Here is a 21,592-nt window from a genome sequence, read left to right on the forward strand (position 1 = left end):
AAAAAAAAAAAAAAAAAAAAAAGAAATCCCTAGCTTGTTTATGTGGTCCATGTGAATGCGATGTTTTTTTTCCCCATCTTGTTACCTTCAATCTATGGAGTTCTAGCATAGTAAGGAGTCTCTTGGAGACAGCATATTGTTGGGTCTTGTTTTTTAATCCAATCTGCTAGTCTATGTCTTTTGATGAATGAGGTCAGGCCATTTACACTTGATATTATTATTATTTTTATTTAATTGTGGGTTTTTAATTTGAATTAGTTTCTTCGTTAATTCACTCATTGTTCTTTTAGTTTAGTTCCCCACTTCGCTGCATTTTATTTTTAATTTATTCTTTTTGAAATATAGTTTTATAGTGCAGGCTTTCTAGTCTTGAATTCTTCTACCTTTTGTTTATCAAGGAAGGTTTTTATTTCTTTGTCAATTCTGAAGTTTAATTTTGCCATGTATAGTATTCTTGACCATCATCCATTTTCTTTCAGAGCTTGGTAAATGTTATTCCAAGACCTCCTAGTTTTGAGGGTCTGAGTTGAGAAATCAGCCAAGATCCAGAATGGTTTGCCTCTAAATGTTACCTGTTGTTTTTCTCTGGCAGACTTTAAAATTCTATCCTTATTTGTATTTAGGCATTTTCATTATAATGTGCCTTTGGTTAAGTCTGTTGTAATTTTGTGTATTTGGTATCTCATAAGACTCCTGGATTTGATTTTCCATTTTATTCTTTAGGTTTGGGAAATTTTATTATTTCATTGAAAAAAGTTGTGCATTTGTTTGGTTTGTATCTCTGAGCTTTCATCTACCTAATAAATCTTAAATTTGTTTTTTTTTTTTTTTTTCAGGTTAATCTGTATTTCTCAGAAGTTCTGTTCATAGTTTCTTCACATCTTTATTTTAAAGATTTTATATATATATATTTTTTTTTCATGTGTATTTCTTCTTTATTTTGCTATGAACATGTTTGTGGCATATATATTTTTTCTTTCTTTATTCTCTTATCATGTGACATGATTTATTTCCATGTCATGGCATTTAAGTATTACTAAGTTTTTAGGAAAAATGAAGGAGAGGAATAAACATCATTAGGGACTTTCTTTCGAAAAAGAGATAAAGCATGTTTTTGGTTATAGGCAGAATAGTTGTTTCACAGTGTGCACAATTAGGACCTTGTTATTGTAATTATTTGGGGATCAGTATGGCTTAAAGAGATGTGCATGGGTGCATACTTGACAAATTAATTTTATGTGTCAATTTGGCCATAGAGTGCTCAGATTAAACCTTATTTATGGATATGTGTCTGTGAGGGTGTATCTGGATGAGATTAGCATTCAAATTGTTGGACTCAGTTAATCAACTCTTCTCCCAGAAAGTGGGTGGCATCAAGGATTAAATATTTATAGTCTTCATTGTCTAAAACTCTTGTCTTCCAAGTATAGTCTGTGTTGATGCTTTCAACTAAATTTTTAATTTAATTTTTCTTCATTTTGAGTATTTCTTTTTTCTTCAGAATCTCTTTATTAAAGTGATATTTCACTTCCTGTATTGTCTCTCTGATTTCACTCCTTATATAATCCTTTACCTCACAGATATACATTTCTAACTCTGTCTCTGATATTTCTTCCACTGTGGTGTTGATGGATTCTATTATTGGAGTACCTTCATTTGTTTGAGGCTATTTGCTCCCTTGCTTTTTCATGCTGTTTGTGTGTTTACCCATCTAACAGTATGGATGTGAGGCAGTAGAGTTTTTATCTTGTGGACTTACAGTGTCCTTGAAAGTTTCTAGTACCTTACTTGCTGAGAAGCTGCATCTCTTCTTTCTTGCTTTCATGCCATAGAGCAGCCAGGAAAGCAACCTCCTCTACCCCACCATATTGAAATCCTGGTATGTATGTTTCTTAAAGTCATGTTCTTGACTCCATTTTATTTTGTCACCCTTGTATTTTTTTTCCCATATTTTTTATTGTTCCATTATAATTATACATTGTGGTGGGATTCATTGCTACAGATTTGTATATGCACATGATTCAACGATATAATTTGGTCAATAGTGTTTACCAGTTTCCCCCCATCCCTCCCCTCCACCTTCCTCCTGGTAACTTTCTGTATTCCATTGGTCTCTCTTCAATTTTGAAGAGAACCTTGCTTATACATATGAGAGAAAACTTACAAACTTTGACTTTGTGAGTATGGCTTGTTTCACTGAACATAATGTTCTCAAGATCCATCCATTTTCCTGCAAATGATATAATTTCATTCCTTCTCTTTATGACTGAATAAAACTCTATTGTGTACATATACCACATTTTCTTTATCCATTCATTCACTGACAGACACCGAGGTTGGTTCTATAGTTTGGCTATTGTGAATTATGCTGTTCTAAACATAGGTATGCATGTATCACTATAGTATGATAACTATTTCTTTAGGATACATACTGAGGAGTGGTAAAGGAATGGTGGTTCCATTCCTAGTCTTTTGGGGAAACTCTATACTATTTCCACATGGCTTGAACTAATTCACAATGTTAACAGTGTAAAAGTGTTCCTTTTTCTCCAGCATTTATTATTCTTGTATTTTGATGGCTGCCATTCTAATTGGAGTGAGATGAAATCTTAGTATAGTTTTAATTTGCATTTCCCTGACTACTAAAGATGTTGAAAAATTTTTTCATATTTGTTGGACATTTGCTATTTCTTCTTTTCAGAAGTGTCTGTTTAAACTGCTCACTTGTTAATTAGAATATTCAGTTTTTGTATGTTGTTTTTTGAATTCTTTATATATTCTGGATATTAATCTTGTCAGAAGAATAGCTAACAAATATTTTCCTTCATTCTGTAGATTGTCTCTACACATTCTTAAATGTTTCCTTTTCTGTGCAGGTGGTTTTAAACTTTATGTTATTCTATTCAATAATTCTTGTTATCATTTACTGAGATTTAGAAATCCTATTGAGGAAGTTGTTGACTGTGCCTCTTATGTTAGAATGTTGAATCTACATTTTCTTCTAGGAGTTGCATAGTTTCAGTTCTAATTCCTAGGTCTTTAATCCAATTTGAGTTGATTTTTGTGCAGGATGAGAGAGAAGGATCTAGTCTCATTCTTCTACATGTGGATAACCAGTTTCCAGCTCCATTGGTTGAAACTGTCATCCTTGTTTTTTCTTCTTGCTACAAAGTCATGGCTGTGTCCTTGCAAAGTATCTTAAAACCCTTCTGATACAATCAATATACAAAATCATCTCTGTATGCTACACAATTCCCAGCATAAAAGTCACTTAATCAAGGAGTGAAGCACACAAACATGAAGGGTATGAAGATAGTGAAAACAGACTGGCTGTCTCCACGAGACAGAGGAATTATTAGAGTGGGAATTTTAGAGCAAATGAAATGTTTAAAATATATATAATTAGAGCTAATGTTGTTGAGGGGGATAAGGTTAAACTATGTAATCAAGGGAACAAATAGCTAAAGTGAAATGGATGACCCTTTTTGCGGGGAGGGGACAGTGCTGGGAATCAAACCCAGGGCCTACCACATACTAGGCAAGTATTCTACCACTAAGTTACACCTCATTTGTTGTTCTCATCATATTTATAGTATACTTGATATTATCTGAATTTTTTTTTCCTTAACAAACTATGAATTGCACACTGGAAAAATATAATCCATGCTATCTGCAGTGCAAATGATGAGGAGCACCTCATTTATGGGATAAATATATTTATTCTGCTGCTTAGTGTCCTCTTTGAGGCCTCATTTCTTGGGTCTTAGCTATTCCAGATTACTGATGAATGCTGAGTGTATGACCCTTCTATAAGCGGAATGAGAATGTTTTGTGACATTTTGGTTTATTAAATATTAATAATTATTCATTTTATTTTTTATTCCAATCATGCACTTTAAAAACTAAAAAGCTTTGATATTCTTAGTTACCTTAGCTTTTATCACTAAAAATTATAAATTGTCTGGTGAAACCAAAAAAAATTTGATATCTGATAACTACCACATCCACAATCAACATTATGGTGTAAATTCTGCAGAGCTAAAATTTAAAGGAAAGGAAGATGGATATCAAAACAAAAACCTAAACTTTCAAAAGAAAATTTAGTTCTAAGTTACACTTTGTATTTAAACTATTATGAGAGGATTAAATATATCTGCCCATGAAAAAGAGACAAATACATTACGAGTGCTATGTACACATCCTTTGATGAATAGAATAAAACAATTCAAAATATTCCTACAAGTCCCAAAGGAATAGCCAGCTAGTGACTTTTTGAATGTGTTATAACAAAATTTTTGCTAATTTGTATTAATGAAACAGAACCCAGTCAACAAGTCTTACAGTAGACAAATTTAGAGGGAAAAAAAATGAAACACAACACTTGACTCTACAATTCTGAGTTGAATCTGAATTGAAAAGCTAAACTGGGGAAAAAGAATATGATGAACAGAAAAACAGTAGCAGGAAATCAATTTCTATCTATTTAAATAAAAAAATGAAATTTCTAAGTGTCTTGTTAAAACTACATGGAAAAGAAAAATCCTATAAGACATCTAAATATATTAGATGAATCCTCTCATCTAAATCTGCAAAGTTTCACTACCAATTTCACAGACTTCCTTAAGAGAGTTTCTCCTATCTTGCTAATGCTTTGCACCACCAACAACTAAAAGCAAAATACACCGAGAAACAAAAGATGCAAGTGAACTTAGTACTCTCTTCCTCTTAGCTCAAATGCTTATATTTGCACATTTTGCCATTATCACTATAATTTAATAGCTCAATTCTTTCCTTAAATTCCTTTACTCATAAAGTGTTCTTTGCTCTTTTAAGTCCTATATTTAAAACACTATCTTTGAATGTTTATTAGGATTGTTATTGTGAATATTCTAATTCAGTTTTAAAATGTTTTCAGTAATCTCCAGTTATTTTCCCAAACTGGTTTTAACATGCAATTTTGCAGAATGAAACTTTTTACCTAATGCATTCCATGCTTTAGCCAAAAAAAAAAAAAAAAAAAACTACAAATGAAAAGTTAAAAAGCTTGCTAGTCAGACAATGAAGGACTATAAAGAAATACAATAAATAAAATTTGTACAGCATAGCTTAATATACTTAAGAGAATTTAAGTTGTAAAAGTTCTCTCTAAAAGTAATTATTAAAATTTGATAGATTTATAAATATAATAATTTTACATAGGACTTGAAAGTTTAAGAGCTATGTTTATATTGAAACTTTAATAAATTGTCTATTTTTTAAATCAAAATTCTGAATTAATGTGCAGATTCTTGACCTTGAAACACAATCACATATTAACAAAAAGAGAAAAACAGCTGAATGAATTAAGGGATAGGAAAAAGGGCTTAATTTCAATATAATTACTCAACAATGTCCTAAAGTTCTATCCACTGAAGATTGAATAGGGCCAACAAAACTAAAAATCTGTGTAACTAGCTGAAGAGCTCAATCATTCCCAGTTCAGTACTGGATAGTCCAATCAGGTGCTTTCCCCCTGCAAATTATGGTGGAACTTGTGATACAAGAGACAGAAATTTCAAAGGAAACCAAATGAACTTCTTGCAAATGGGTCGTGGGGGTGGCAATCCAGGAGAGCTGGTAACCTGAGGATCAAGAAACTAATAATAGGAAAAAAAAAAAAAAAAGTTGAAAGGATTGTTCATTGCATACAAAAGAATATCCATTCTAAATTTTAACTGGAGTAAGCCTTAGCCTCTTCCTCGAGTTTTTTTTGTTTTGTTTTTGTTTTTGTTTTTTGTTTTAGAGAGAGAGAGAGGGAATTTTAATATTTATTTTTTTAGTTTTCGGCAGACACAACATTTTTGTATGTGGTGCTGAGGATCGAACCCGGGCTGCACGCATGCCAGGCGAGCGCGCTGCCGCTTGAGCCACATCCCCAGCCCTTCCTTGAGTTTTTGATAAATAGTTCTTCAAATAAAATAGCCAATGAATAAAGGAAATGATGAGAAGTTACCATTTAAGTATTTTTGATTTTTTTTTTCTCTCAATGTAACGTCAGATCAACTATGTGACTGTTTCCTTAACATTTTAAATTGTGGAAGTTCATAAAGCCTCTGCAGACAATTAGGTTATTCATAAAAATAAACAAAGAAATTTTTGAATATACTTTAAAGTTTAATCATGGAAAACTGCCATTAATTTTGATACATGAAATATAATAATGTTAATTTAGTTTCAGTTAATTAAAGTGGGCGAATATCAGAAACTGTTGAGTGTCAGATTTCTGCAAAAGTCCAACAATCTTAATTCAAAAAACATGATTTATCCAAGATTTGTTAAAATTCAGTTTATGAAGTAAAACATATCTAGAGACTAGGTTGCCCTTACCACTTGGCATAGAAGTCTCTCCATAGAATATTTCATAAAATTCCACTTTTATATTTAACATACTGTAAATAAGCTTTAATGTTATAATATTAACTTTATTTAAATGAACAACTATTAATACAAATAAGCAAGTTATTGTAATATAAGTACACTGCTGTTGGTAATAAGAGTTTATCCCTATTAAAGAAGCTATCTTTGTCAACACTTTACATTTTCAAGTATTTGTAAACAAATACTCTTAATAAAGTTGTCAGGAAGAGTCAAGTTTGTGATTGCTTACATTTAATACATGACTCAATCTGAGACTTGCTTTTGATCAAGAACACTTGTTTGAGAGATTTATTTTACTAATATATTTTATATAAATTAAAAGTAGCATTTTCCACCTTTCTATTCTAATGAATGACACAAGACATTCATGTCAATAAAGGGCAATAAAAACTGAAATGCTTTAATGGGATATCAATTACTATTCAAATTTACTATCATATCCTTGGAAAAGGGAATAAGTTCCCATTAAACTGATTAAAAAACAAACAAACAAACAAAAAACCTGCAAACCAAACCACAGTTCTCTCAAATGTTAAATATGCTTTGGGAATTACACTAGATGATACAGAAAATTGTTACCATACAATTCAACAAGTTCTTTTTTGTAAAAGATCTCAAATACTCTAAGTACAAGATAAAGAAAATAATGTGGCAAATAAACTGATGGATTTTGGGTGCAGGGATACAGGAACTTCAAGAATATAGTTAATTATTCATTGTTTAACGTAACTTATCTATGGCCTATCTTTTCCTTTAGGCATATAGTTTAAATAAAGTTTAAAGAAAGCTTCCCCTAATAAGTGAGCACGTTCCCCTGAACTACTATTATAACTTTTCATAATATTCATTCACTTGTCATTTGTCACTTTACATTGCCATTAACTTTAAATATTTATTTTCATTAGTTATTTCATCTCTCTTAAGCCTGAGTATGTAGCTAATGTCTACAAATGATAGTAGGCATAAGTTTAAATATAGCAATGAGGATGAATCCCATTGTAGGTTTTCATTCTAGAATGTGCTTGATATAGGGGGTTCTGGCAATCCTCGGTGAACTCTGGGACTAAGAGGCTTTGCTTCTCTAACCATAGTTCTAGAAAGGCTCAGAATTATCTCTTTTCCCATATCTTACATTCATAGTTGCAGACAATGCAACTGGAGAAGCAAGGGGTTCCTAGAGGTTGAATTCAGAGTTTCACACATATTAAGCATGTGCTCTATCACTGAGCCACACCACTGCAATATTTTTACTGATATGCCCATAATAATGAGAGCATTCTGGGTGAAATAAAATAATGATTTCTTGGATGTTCATAAATATACTCTAATGGAAAAAGACCAAAAACTGTTGAAGCTGACTGATGAGCATGTAAGTACTCATTTCATTATTCCACTAATAGAATAATTAGTTTCTAGCCCCCTAGAAACAAACCTGGACAAAATATATGAAACAACTATATTTAGAAAGTAAATAACAGGTAGCACAAAATTGTTATCATGAGCAAAGGTGAGCAAAGGTAAGCAAATAAGGTTTTCTAGCAGAAGTCACTTTCAGACTATCATCTAGGGTGAGAGAATCCAACATAGGATGGTAATAAAAGTTGAGGAGAGCAAGATTAAAATTCAGGGAAGCAGAAGAAGCAATTTATGGAGCAGAATACCAGGAAGGTATTATATAAAGGGCTCTAGAAATCCACATTCCCCCGAGTCTTACCGAATACTAAATTATGAAAACATATTGTGACACCCCACAAGGCTTGGCAACTGCTAAGGTTTTTGGCTGTCCAGCTCATATAAGGCTGAAAGAATTTCAATTCCAACTGGCTCAAGTGGAGAGACCTTATTAAAGACCTCAGGGGGATAAATTAGCCCAAGTGAATTTTAAATCCACCCTTAAAAAGCACACACACACCTCAAAAGAATCAAGAACGCCAATCAACTGCCATCCAAAACAAGTTTCAACACTCTCTAAAGGAAAAACACAAAAATCAGACTATTAATAATAATGTCTAGCATACAATCTACAATCACTAGGCATATGATATGTTCCAGTAATTCTACTCCTAATTATTTACCCAAGAGATTTAAGACAACTGGACAGTGAAACAAGATTACAATCTGAAAAAGCAGGCAATTTGTCCATATTTTCTCTTTATATAACTGTTTGATTTTTTTTTTTTTTAAATGAGATTCAGGGATTACCAGTTAAAAAGTTAGAAAGTTCTGGGTTGGGACTGTGGCTCAGTGGTAGAGCGCTCACCCAGCACACGTGAGGCACTGGGTTCGATCCTCAGAACCACATAAAAATAAAATAAAGGTATTATGCACCTACGACTAAAAAAACACATATTTAAAAAAAGAAAGTTCTATGGGAGTATACTAACATACATTATTCTGTGTTCAGTTCATGAACTTGATAATGTACACTAGCGATCTCAATATTTTTTATTCCCTTTGCGCCTATTGAAACATCATTTTGAATCTGATTTCATTATGTGTATATTCTGTAGATGTATATGCTATGATCTTTAGCTGCAGAACTTTGCATATTTCATGCTTCCCTTAACTGACATCATAAATGCATGAGCACTTACATGTTTTATTTATTTAATGTCTTCAAGGGAATTTATTCACAATGTTTTCTTATGAATTTTCTTACCTGGTAAATCTCGCCAACTCAGAATTACTCTTTTCCTAGGTTTGTTTTGTTCTCTCGAAACTCTTTTAAGATTCTTCTACATGTTATCTTCTCAGTGAAAATTACTGAAGACCCTATATCAAATTATGATCCAACTTCATATTCCCTTATCTGGCTTTATATTTTTGCCTAAAATGTATTTTCTAATTTGTGAAATATTATTTATCATCCTTTACACTAGGGGAATACAATTTCTATAGAGAGGATTTTTTGTTCCATTTCTTAACCGATGCATCTTTAGCATAAACAATAGTTCTTAAAGCCTGACAAAACTGAATACTTCTTAAATGCATGAAAATAATTTTTGGAAGAGTTTTCTTAAAGAGGTATTACTCTGACTACTGGATATTTTATAAACTACCCCCGCCCCAATCCAAAAAAATTGCAAATGAACACATCAAATGGCCTTCAGTCTGATAATAACAATGTGCAGGGCTCTTTGAATTGTATTGAATACTACTCAGCTTAAAAGAAGAGTAAAATTATGGCATTTGCCAGTAAATGGTTGGAGCTGGAGAATATCATGCTAAGCAAAATAAGCCAATCTCACAAAACCAAAGGCTGAATGTTTTCTCTAATATGCGGATACTAATTCACAATAAAGTGGGGGGCACTAGGAAAGAATAGTGTTACCTTAGATTAGGTACAGGGAAGTGTTGGGAGGGAAGAGGAGGGGATATGGGGTTAGGAAAGATAGTAGAATGAAACAGACATTATTACTGTATGTTTACATATGACTCCATGACCAATATGATTCCGCAACATGTGCACTCAGAAAAATGAGAAATCATATTCCATCTATGTATGATATATCAAAGTGCATAAATGTATTCTACTGTCATTTAAAACAAATTTTAAAAATCAAAAAATAGACTACAAAAGTTTAAACAAGTGAATTATACAGATCGTTAGATTTTATCCTCTGAGTTCAGGTGTCATACTCAAAGTGTGGCTAATAAAGGAATAGACTGCACTACCCAGAATCTAAACATAAATATTCTTACCAATCCTATTAACAAGTGCTCATATCATTATGCTGTCAGAGAGTCATGCAACACACAACATTTCAATCAAAGGTGGTATTTTAGTCAGCTTTGCACATTATTGACCAAAAGAACTGACAAGAACAATGTAAAGGAGGAAAAGTTTATTTTGGCCCATGATTTCAGAGGTTCAGTCCCTGATTAGCCAACTCAATAGCTCTGGGCCCAAGGTGAGTCAGAACATCATGGTGCACAGGTATGGCAGAAAAAAAGAGTTCAGAACATTGTAACAAGGAAGCAAAGAGAGACAGACAGCACTCCACTCACCAGGGGCAAAACATAAACCCAAAAGACATGCCGTCAGTGATCTACGTGCTGCAACTACAACCTACCTGGCTACAGTTCCCACCCAGTTAATCCATATCAGTGGATTAATCCACTGATTAGGTTAAAGTCTCAAGTCTAACCATTTCACCTCTGAACAGCCTTGCATTGTCTCAGACATGAGCCTTTGGGAGACACCTTATATTTAAACTGTAATAGGTAGACTCCACAGAGCAGTGGTCCCATAAATTATAATGGAGCTAAAAAATGCCTATCAACCAGTGGCATTACAGCTACTGTAATGTCATAGGAGACAAAACATTCATTACCCATGTTTGTAGTGATGCTGGTATAAACAAATCTATTGAGGTGCCAGTTATAGGAAAGTGTATTCACAGCTTCTGGTGTTGGAAATCTGAAGATATCAAAACCGCTTGTATAAGAATATAAAGGCAAAAAAAAAAAAATCCAACCACTATACCTTTTCCATTTTTAGATGTTTAGATAAACAAATAACTTATAATTGTATAACAGCTTATAGTATTCAGTACAGTTACATGCTATACAGGTTTGTAGCCTGGAATACAAAAGCTCTAAACATCTATAATAGGCTATAACATCTAGATCTGTATAAGTACACTCTATGATGTTCACACAAGGATGAAATCACCTAAGGATGCATTTCTCAGAACTATCCTGTTCTTAAGCAATGCACAACTAAATATATGTTGAGGGAAACGTTCATTCTATGACTCATTCAGACGTCTTTTCTCCTATACATTTGATGTGATTCAGCAGATGCTTATGACCTATGATATAGGATTTTCCTAAAAAAAAAAAGTGGATTTTTGGAGATAAACTATTGAAATCAGAAATTATAGCCTCAGTCAGTCTCTTCTTCCTTTCCAGTCAGTACTAATTCATTAACAGAGAGCTTGTAAGATAAACTATGTTGGGGAGGAAAGGAGTAAAGGAGAGGGAGATTTGTTCTTTTGTTTGGAGGGATTATTTTTTTCTATGAAGAAGATGATGATCTATAACTTAGATATTTGAAATTAAGTACACTCAATTTTAGTAATTTTTTTTTCTTTTCAGTGGTGCTGGGGATTGAAGCTAGAGCCTAACTGATGCTAGACAAGCACTCTACCACTGAACTACAACACCAGCTCCTGTAATTGGGCCTCAATAAGACTTGTCTCTTAACAAAAAAAAAAAAAAAAAAAAAGAAGAGAGAGAGAGCTTAATGGTACTGGTGGAGAGACAGAAGTGAGAGAAGTGTGGAGGTTCTCTGCTCTCAACAAAATATTATACATTATAATATATTTGCTGAAATTTTTTTCTTTTTTCTAAAAAATACCTTTTTATTTTTTAAGTTCAGATGAACACAACACAATACCTTTATTTTTATGTGGTGTTGAGGATCAAACCCAGGTCCCGCCCATGCTAGGCGAGCGCTCTACTGCTGAGCCACAATCCCAAGCCCTGAAATTATTTTCATCATGAAGAAATATAATTAGCAATTTCAAGATTGACTGAACTCATTTAAATATGACTGAACTCATTTAAATACAAGTACGTGAACACATTCCCATCTAAAAACATTTTTTTTTTCTGATTTATCCCTGGCAGTTTCTTTCATTAATTTCACTACATATTCTAAAACACGAAATTAAAAAAAAAAAAAAAGACAAGTTTCAACCAGCCTGCACACTGGTTTGTAGTATGAAGACATATTTTATACAGAATGCAATCTGTCAAGATACGAAAGACAAAGAAATAGAAAATGTTATTATAAATGAGTGATCTTTGAGGTAGAGTCATTTAATAAAACTGTCATCACTTTTAAAGATTGACTCCCTGTATCTACAAGGATGCTAGTAACTACTATAGGTGGAAACTATGAAAGATCAAAGAGGTATTTGACCTGTGTTCTCAGATGGAACACAATGAGAATAATATGCAGCCTGAGGTTAAGATGCTCTCATATAATACAGGAAAGCTGAGATCCTCTAGAAAAAAATCATGTGATATACTGCTAAGATTTAGAGAAGTGAAATAAGAGATAACAGCATTTCTATAATTGAGAAGACAATTAACTATTGGTCTTAACTATGCTACCTCTGTTCTTCAGGACCATTATAAAGCACTCCAGATCATTTCTCCTTTTTTCTATCCCTATTCCCCCAGTAAGTCCTAGTAGATGGCTAGATAGGGCACAACAAGGTTGGGGCATTATAGTAGCAATGATTAAAAGCACAAACTCTGGAGCTATAACACTTATATCTGAATTTTGGCTGTGCCACTTAAGAATACAACTATGATGAGTCACCTGGCCTCTCTGTGTAATAGTTTGTATACTAGTTGTACCTAATTACTTCTCTGGGTTACTACAGAAATTAAATGAGTAGTGAAAGTACTTACAACAGTGTCTGTGAACTACATAATTGTTTACAATGGTACAAGTGATATTGTCAAAATCAAACTTTTTTTTTTTTACTTATATAACCACTATTTTTCAGGTTTTAAATATATGAACATCTAACAATTTAAGATATTTTTATTTCCATTTTACAAATGACTTCTGCGGGGGCGGGGGGGACCTTATTAAACTAACCTAACCTAAAAGTAGTTCAATGCACAAATCTGTAACAGACTGACTATCCTACAAAATTGTTTTGTATATGAGATATTATTTGATTTTATGTAGCAGTTACTAGAAGTTATATGTTGGCAGAGAGGCACAGCATCAACAAATTACTTATATGTATATATATTTTAATCACTTAAAATCTTAAAAATGAAGTAAAAATTTTGTGAAAGAAAAATACATTAGTGATTACAGCAGTTGTCCGTTGTTAATTTTCTCATAAGCCAGGTATTTATCAAAGCATTAAATATAAATGATCTCATTTAATTCTATGAAATGGTTTGTACTGTTATCCCATTCTACAAATGAAACCGTTTGGGGCAGTATTAAAAACTTGAAAAAAATCATACATCAGGTATGGTAAAGCTGATGTTCAATTCCAGGTCTATCTGCCACCAAAGCTTATCTCTTAAACCAAGATTCATGCTGTTCTAAGAACATTTTATTGAGCCCAGGTATTAAAACTCCAAATATTCAATATAAGGAAATAATGTCCAAACTGAAAACAGAATAATATTCTTTATTTAATTCTCTACCCCAACACACATAGTCAAGCACAGCAAAGATTATGCATTGTCAGGATTCAGTTAAGAGGCATCTTGTGTAGTTTTGGAATCAAAAGGTAAGACACTATTTTTTAAAATTCTGTGATACAAAAAGTGGGTCTCAAAAGTACTATTCTGATAAAGAAAAGAGTCTTTTTACTATCTCAAGAGAAGTTATTTCTGTACTCTGCCCACAGTTGTATAGACTGATCAAGTTAAATTCAGTTGACTGTGATTATTGCTTTTTATTTACAGGAACACGTCTGAATCAAGCCCAAAAAAGAAGTCAGACACAATAGTTCAAAATACACAATAAAATTTTAGACATTGATTACAAGAGTATTTCACAAATTTATCACTTAGAATAAAAAAATTTAGTTTTATTAATATCCACAAAACTGAATATAAGGGCTGGGGTTGTAGCTCAGCAGTAGAGCACTTGCCTAGCATGTGCAAATCCCTGGGTTCGATCCTCAGTACCACATAAAAATAAATAAAGATATTGTGTCCAATTGCAGCTAAAAAATAAATATTTTTTTAAAAGAATATAAAAGTTATAAATATACCATAATGCCCATTATGGTATATAAGTATACCATAAGCAATATTGAAAGGGTTTCTTCATTTAAAGTTTTATATTGAAAAACAACCAAATCATTAAAATTTTCCTGTACTTAACAAAAGTTTTCCAAAACTCAGCTAATACTTTAACACTATATTTGTCACAAAAAGAAGTGGCTCTTCCATTAGGCAAGTCTAGATAGTTCTCTAGAATCTATGATAAAAGAATCTGACCTATATTCTAAATGACCTAGTTTAAGAAACAAAGGTTTCTTAAACAGAAACAAAAAACTTCCATGGTACCATTTTCTTGGGAAATCATGGGTTTCTTTTCCTTTGGGATTTTGCAAATCCAATTTAACAAAATTAAATACAATTTCCATATTTTAAAAATGTTAAAAAAAATTTAGAATTGAAAGCAGAAAAATCATTCTGGTTCTACCATTTAGGAGCAAAATACTATAAAGAGCTGTATTACAGGGCTGGAAATATAGCTCAGTTGGTAGAGTGTGTTTTGCCTCACATGCACAAGGCCCTGGTTTCAATGCCCAAAACCATTAAAAAAAAAAAAAAAAAAAAAAAAAAAAAGAGAAAGATTTATATTACAGTTCTATCACTTAGGGGTAAAATACTATAAAAATTTGTATTATATTGTTCTGGATTTTTTATATGATTCTTATTGTTTTGTTTTAAATAGCTATGGTAATATTATACATGTAATTTTGTGTATGCTTTATTTATTTTAATATGATCAGGTTTTTGAGTACACAAAATTTTCTGAGACTTTATATTTAATGACTACATCATTGAGAAGGATGTACTACAGTTAACCTGCTATTATCACACTTTGGTATATAACATCTATCAAAAGTGAGCAACACAACATTTACTATACCTCTGCTAGTGGAACAATAATTCAGCAAACATTTTTTTTATATTAAAATTTGAGTTTCTTTTTAAAAAATTGTTGAAATTGATATTTTATTTGAATAATCTTAAGCTTGAACAGTTTCTCTTCTGCTTATAGTAACTGCATTTCCTCTTTTTGAGACTGTTTTATCAATTATAGACTGTATTTATTGACAATTTATATGATTCCTTTATTAAAAGTAATAAGCTGAGGCCCTATTTACTAAAAATATTTTCCCCAAGTTTGTTATTTGATTTTTAATGTTTTAATTTTGTTGTTAATTTTCAGAAATTTAAACTTTTCAAATAGTAAAATCTATTTTTCTCATTAATTCCTTACATACCTATTAAATTTTGGATGTTTTCTATTATCTAGAAACATGATAAATAATATTTTATATTTAGCTCCAAAACTTGATCTTTTAAAAACGATGTCAAGCTTTAAACCTATACATCCTTTTATTTTGAAAATAAGGCATGCTATGGAGGAAAAAACACAAAATATACATAACTACACAAAGAGCAAAAGTTCATGTTCCCTCAAATTTTAATAAAGAGTTAAAAAAGAACCCTAGACATTTGTGTTTTCTTCTTTTTTTTAAATCTATGCATATACAAAAATACAGGCAAAAGTACTTATAACATAGTCATATTTCACCTCTTCCACTCAGGATTTCTTAGCTCCTCTCTAATAAAGACTGCAGAATGTCAGATCTGGAGTATATTAATAGTAATTATGAATGGCTATAAAGGATACAATACATTCCTAATGATTCCCAAACTTATTTAATTACAGAATTCTTTAATCAAGAAATTATGGTTCAAAGACCTGGTAATTTCTGAAATGCTATTTTGGAAATGCTGGCTTATCTTTATTTTAATAACTTCAGACAATCCAAAACTTTAATGTTTCTGTGAATATAAAGTATGCAGATTTATATTAAAAAAATAAAAGCCAACAAACTTACTTGGGATATACTGGTTCATAAAGGTACTTGTCGCCTCTTGAAGATATAACATGAAAAAATAAGATGTAGCCATTTGCTGTCTGAAAGAGAAATTTTATTAAGCATGAATTAAAGAATAAGGCTATGACTGGTCCGCTAAATTTTAATTTTATATCTTCTTACTATGAAAAAAAAATCTCATTCTTAGGAAACTTCCTTTGAATAATTTTAGCCTAAATATGTAAATAAAACAACTTGTTTTAATATAACCCATTGTGAAAAAAAGGTTTTACAAATATTTCAGAAACATATAACTGAAATCAGTTGTTTATTAAATATTCATTTTAAATGTGAATATTTTCCAATGATTACATTTATTGAATGGGTAAATTATTATTCTGCAATAATATAGCATATAATTATTCCAAGCTTTAAAGCAAGTAACAGTATGTAAAATGCTTCTGGCCAAATAAACTTTATATAACACTAATCTCAAAATAGCCTATTTACATACTTCAAAATCAATCGATTTACATAAAATACAGTCTAAATCAAAGAAAAGCAGTGCTAAACTTTAATTTCCAAAAATGTGAACATTTGAACATTAAACTGAACATCATTTTTCTTTTTTTAAATTGGTATACTGTATTTATACATAATAGTGGGATTCATTATGTCACGTTTGTATGTGCACTAATTTGATCAATCTCATTCTTCAGTACCTTTCCTTTCTCTCCCAATCTTTTCTCCCCAGATCTACTTCCTCTACTCTACTGATCTCCTTTCTATCATTGTTTTTTAATTAGTGTGTTAAATTTTATATATGCAGGTTTTCACATTGGGTAAATTTGTACTTGGACACAGCATAGTCTGAATAACATTTTTTTCCTAAGTTAACAAAATAGTTTTAAGACAGAAGCTATATTAAAAACAAACAATGCCATTATATGATCAAAGCATACATCTGTGACTTGTGAAACTCAAGCAACCATTTTACATTTATACATGAAATACTATATACAGCTTTTTCTAACCAAACATTTTCAAACAGAACAGAACAAAGTGGCAAATGTTTTCCGCAAACTTTTTTATACTAACACTGAATTCCTATCATTTTAGAGGCAAGTGAGCATTTACCCAAAGTAGAACCAAAGAAAAGATCAACGTTTCAAATTTCTTTCCAGTACTAACTTCCTGTTTTTCATTTACAGAAAGGACAAAGAAAAAAAATACTCAGTTTCTTCAGCAAGGCCAGGTCTGTCTGTTTTTTAACTATAAATTTAACTATTTTTTTAATGTGCTCTCAAAAACTAGAGTTCAATTTATCAGAATACAAAAGAAAAAGGTTGAAGATTGTTCAGATAAGATCACCTTTCTAAATCTTCACAAGCAGTTTTATGTTCTTACCATATGGAAAACAAGAAAACAAAAGGAAAATGGCTTTAAATCAAACTATACAAAAGTTACAAACATATCATTGTTCCTTTACAGAAAAAAATGTTCAAAAACTTTAATCTGTACTGTTACCTTAGTAACATAGAGTAACATAACAAGAGTAACATAGTATGATATCATGGATAACATTGACATACAAATACTGTCCCAAATATCAGTCACTGAAGGCCAAAAGTTTGACATTTCAGAGTATCAAATGCTAATATTATAAATCAAATTAAGTGCTTAAAAGGCTACAAGGTCAGGAAGAACATAGCATTTTGCACTAGCATTTGGAAATTTTATATACATAGAATACTAGGTAAAATTACAAATAATATCTTGATTTACTGTTTTGATATTTTATATCAATCAACTTAATATGTAAACCAAATGCCAAATAATTCTGGATCTCATGACCATCTATCACCAATCTTTTATTAAACAGTCTTGATTTTGAACAAATTAAAAAGTCGATAGTAAACTATCCTTAAAAAGCAGTCTCTTAATTTGCACTGAATCTTGTCACGATATAGGGTTATAATGACCTTCTCTTTCTTTCTCTTCATGCTCCCAAAATAATGCAAATAAAGCATGACTATTACTTAATCTATAGGAAACAATCCCACCATCCTCTTCTTACATACATACATATTGTCACCCAAAACTAAACTAATTTTTAAGTAAATGAAAAAAATAATCTTGAAGTTCTTTTTCCTGTTATCATGACTTGTTTTAAATACACTTTCCTTCTTTCCGTAGGACACATTTAAGGATCTAGCTTCAATGACCTGAATGATGTATCACAAAGATACAATTAAGAGATAAAGGGTTTGAAGACTTAGATATATATATCTTCTATTCCAACATATTGTTATGTCAGTCTTCAAATAAGGATGGAATAAGAGACTAGCACTCAAATTCTTTACACTGGTCTATAAATGATATTTTGTTTTTATTTATGACACATGTTCAAATGAGAAAAAACAAAATTAGTTACCCTAAATCATACCACCCTCCCAAGATAATAATTTAATATTTTTGTATAAACTTCTAGACTTTGTACATACATACAATGATTATACTTAAAGGGTAAATGATTACAGATTATAAATCACAAGCACTCTTAAATGTAGGTAGAGTGTTTTTTGACATACCCTTCAAAATTATTTTTCCTAATATTACCACATTGTTTTATGTTCTATATCAGAGCATTAATTTGAAGGGGGGGGGGATCCCCAAAACAAACAACAAAAACAGCAAGACTCCAACCAAAATGTATTAAACTGAAGTTGATTTATGCTGCATTGAAACAACAACAAAAAAATCAGACAATATATTGAACAATGATTTTCAAAACATGCATCAAGCAATGAAAGCTGGTCATCCTTAACAGAGGGGAAATGAAGGTGAGCCCTACTCCTCTTGCCCAGTTTATTGCCTTGTTGATAATTTACAGGTTACAGCACTGAGAATGGAAGCTGAAACAGAGTCTAATAGACTCTCTGGCTTCAGAAGTTAAAGCTCGGTGTTCTAGAAGAATAAGGCAACTCAAATTCATGTGACAAAGTACCATAATAGAGAGAAAAGAATTACATACAGAAGTAACTCAAGAATACCAACAAGGACATATATGTGAGGAAACTACTCATGGTAGAAGAAAGAACAATTTGAAAGAATTGGTAAACAGTGCATAAGCAGGACTAAAGAAAGTCATAATTTACAGCGCACTAGATAGAATACTCGGGAAAGCAGTTCTTAGGTCTTCCTGTGGTAATTCTAGAAAGGTATTGCCTTAGTAGTGGGCAAGAACTAGCTCAGGATTGAGCTCTAAATCCAGCCCCCCCACACACACACACACAAAGAAAAGCTTAAAATGAGACATGAACACATCAAATTATTTCCAAGTAACTTAACTGCATTCCAGGAAGATTTATAGGATCGCAAAAGTACCCAGTATATAACAAAGTAAAGTCACAACTTCTGATATCTAATTAAAAGATACAGGGAGGCTGGAAATCAAAGACACAATGAAAAGAAAAATCAACCAATTTTAACAATCCATAATGCAATAAGATTGTTGAAATTAGCACAAAAGAGCATTAAAACAGATACTATATTCCTTATCTTCAAAAGGTTACAAAAATATAGAAGACCCAACAGAACTCGAGATAAAAGCTAAAATATGAGAGTCAAAAAACATACTGGATTGGATGAATAAGTTGGACACTGCAGGAAAAAAGTTTACTGATTATAAAAGTATAGCAATAAAAATTTTTCACAATGAAACAGAAAAAAAGTAGTAAAACAGAAAGAGATCAACAAACTGTGGAACTTTATATGGCCCAATAGGCATATACACAAAAAGTCCCCAAATGATAATATTTATATTTCCATTGAATTTAATTAAAATTCACTTCCTTCACTTAAATTTCTTTAAAATGTCAATTTTCTTTTAAATAATAATAGAAATGTATACTGGAGCTTATACCATAGGTAAAATAAAATGTGTACATTCCCTAATCCCAACAGAATTAAACTAGAGACCAATAAAATAAGATTCTGGAAAACCTTCAGTGTTTTGAAACTAAAATACATAGTTCTAACTAATTCATGGATCAAAGACGGAATCAAACGGGAAATTAAAAAATATACAAATCGTACCAAAATTTGTGGGATTCTGCTAAAGCAGTACTTAGGGGGAAATTTATAGTTTTAAATACCTGTTTAGAAATAAAGACTGCATACAAACAACAATAAGTGTTGGCGAGGATGTGGGGAAAAAGGCACACTCATACATTGCTGGTGGGACTGCAAATTGGTGCAGCCAATATGGAAAGCAGTATGGAAATGTTTCAGAAAATTGGGAATGGAACCACCATTTGACCCAGCTATCCCTCTCATCAGACTATACCCAAAGGACTTAAAAACAGCATACTACAGGGACACAGCCACATCAATGGTTATTGTAGCACAATTCACAATAGCTAAACTGTGGAACCAACCTAGATGCCCTTCAATAGATGAATGGATTAAAAAAATGTGTCATATATACACAATGGAATATTACTCAGCAATAAAAGAGAACAAAATCATGGCATTTGAAGGTAAATGAATGGAGTTAGAGAAGTTAATGCTTACTCCCCCAAAACCAAATGCCAAATATCTTCTCTGATATAAGGAGGCTAATTAATAGTGGGATAGAGAGCAAGAGCATGGGAGAAATAGACAAACTCTAGATAGGGCAGAGGGGTTGGAGGGGAAGAGAGGGGGCATGGGGTTATTAATGATGGTGGAATGTGAAGATCATTATTATCCAAAGTACATGTATGAAGACATGAATTGTTGTGAATATACTATGTATAAAACAGAGATATGAAAAATTGTGCTCTACATGTGTAATAAGAATTGTAATGCATTCCACTGTCATATATAAATAAAAAGAAAGAAAGAAAAATCTCAAACCAATGATCTCAGTTTCTATTTTACACTAGTAACAAAATACCAAATGAAATCTCAACTAAGCAGGAGGGAAAAAAATAATGAGATCAGAGTGGAAATGGAATAGAACAGAGAAAAGTAAAATCAATGAAAGAAATTACGAGTTTTTAAAGAAAAAAAGAAAAGAAAATCACTAAAATTGACATGCCTCTACTCAAACTGATCAGGAAAAAAAAAACTAAATACAAAAGAGAGAATAGTAACAGGATTATAGATTCTAGAGACACTAAAATAATAAGGAGGTCAGGGAAGGATACAGAAAGGTTGATGAAAGAGTACTAAATTACAGTTAGACAGGAGTAAGTAGTTCTGTTATACTACAGCCCAATAGGGTGACTATAGATAAGAACTATGCAAAAACAATCCAATTTAAAAAGTGTTAAAAAAAATGAATAGAAATTTCTCTAAATATGTAAGAATAGATGAAAAAATAGTCAACATCATCAGTCATTAGAGAAATACAAATCAAAACTACTATGAGATACACCTTCAAACTCTTCAAAACTCAAAAGAACAAACAATGGAAATAAATGCTAAGGATGATAAGAAGAAATCAGAACTTTTATACTGCCAAAGGGAATGAGACAGTGCAACCCCTGTGAAATTGATCCAGCAATTCTGCATTT

At 31.7% G+C, this 21,592-nt stretch overlaps 1 protein-coding gene across 4 annotated transcripts in view; it reads right to left on the reverse strand.

Moving 5' to 3' along the window:
* Ric1 (RIC1 homolog, RAB6A GEF complex partner 1) overlaps positions 1 to 21,592 on the reverse strand; it is a 91,769-nt gene that overhangs the window by 65,027 nt on the left and 5,150 nt on the right. For 3 of the 4 annotated variants that reach the window (XM_015492828.2, XM_048806806.1, XM_048806808.1), the window contains exon 2: positions 16,053 to 16,132. The exons of the other annotated variant lie outside the window; for it this stretch is intronic. In XM_015492828.2, coding sequence (XP_015348314.2) covers positions 16,053 to 16,132 — 80 coding nt within the window. The remainder of the gene's footprint in view (positions 1 to 16,052; positions 16,133 to 21,592) is intronic. 4 annotated transcript variants of the gene reach the window in all.

Source organism: Marmota marmota, unplaced genomic scaffold, assembly GCF_001458135.2.
Source record: "Marmota marmota marmota unplaced genomic scaffold, marMar, whole genome shotgun sequence".
Taxonomy (NCBI): Eukaryota; Metazoa; Chordata; class Mammalia; order Rodentia; family Sciuridae; genus Marmota; species Marmota marmota.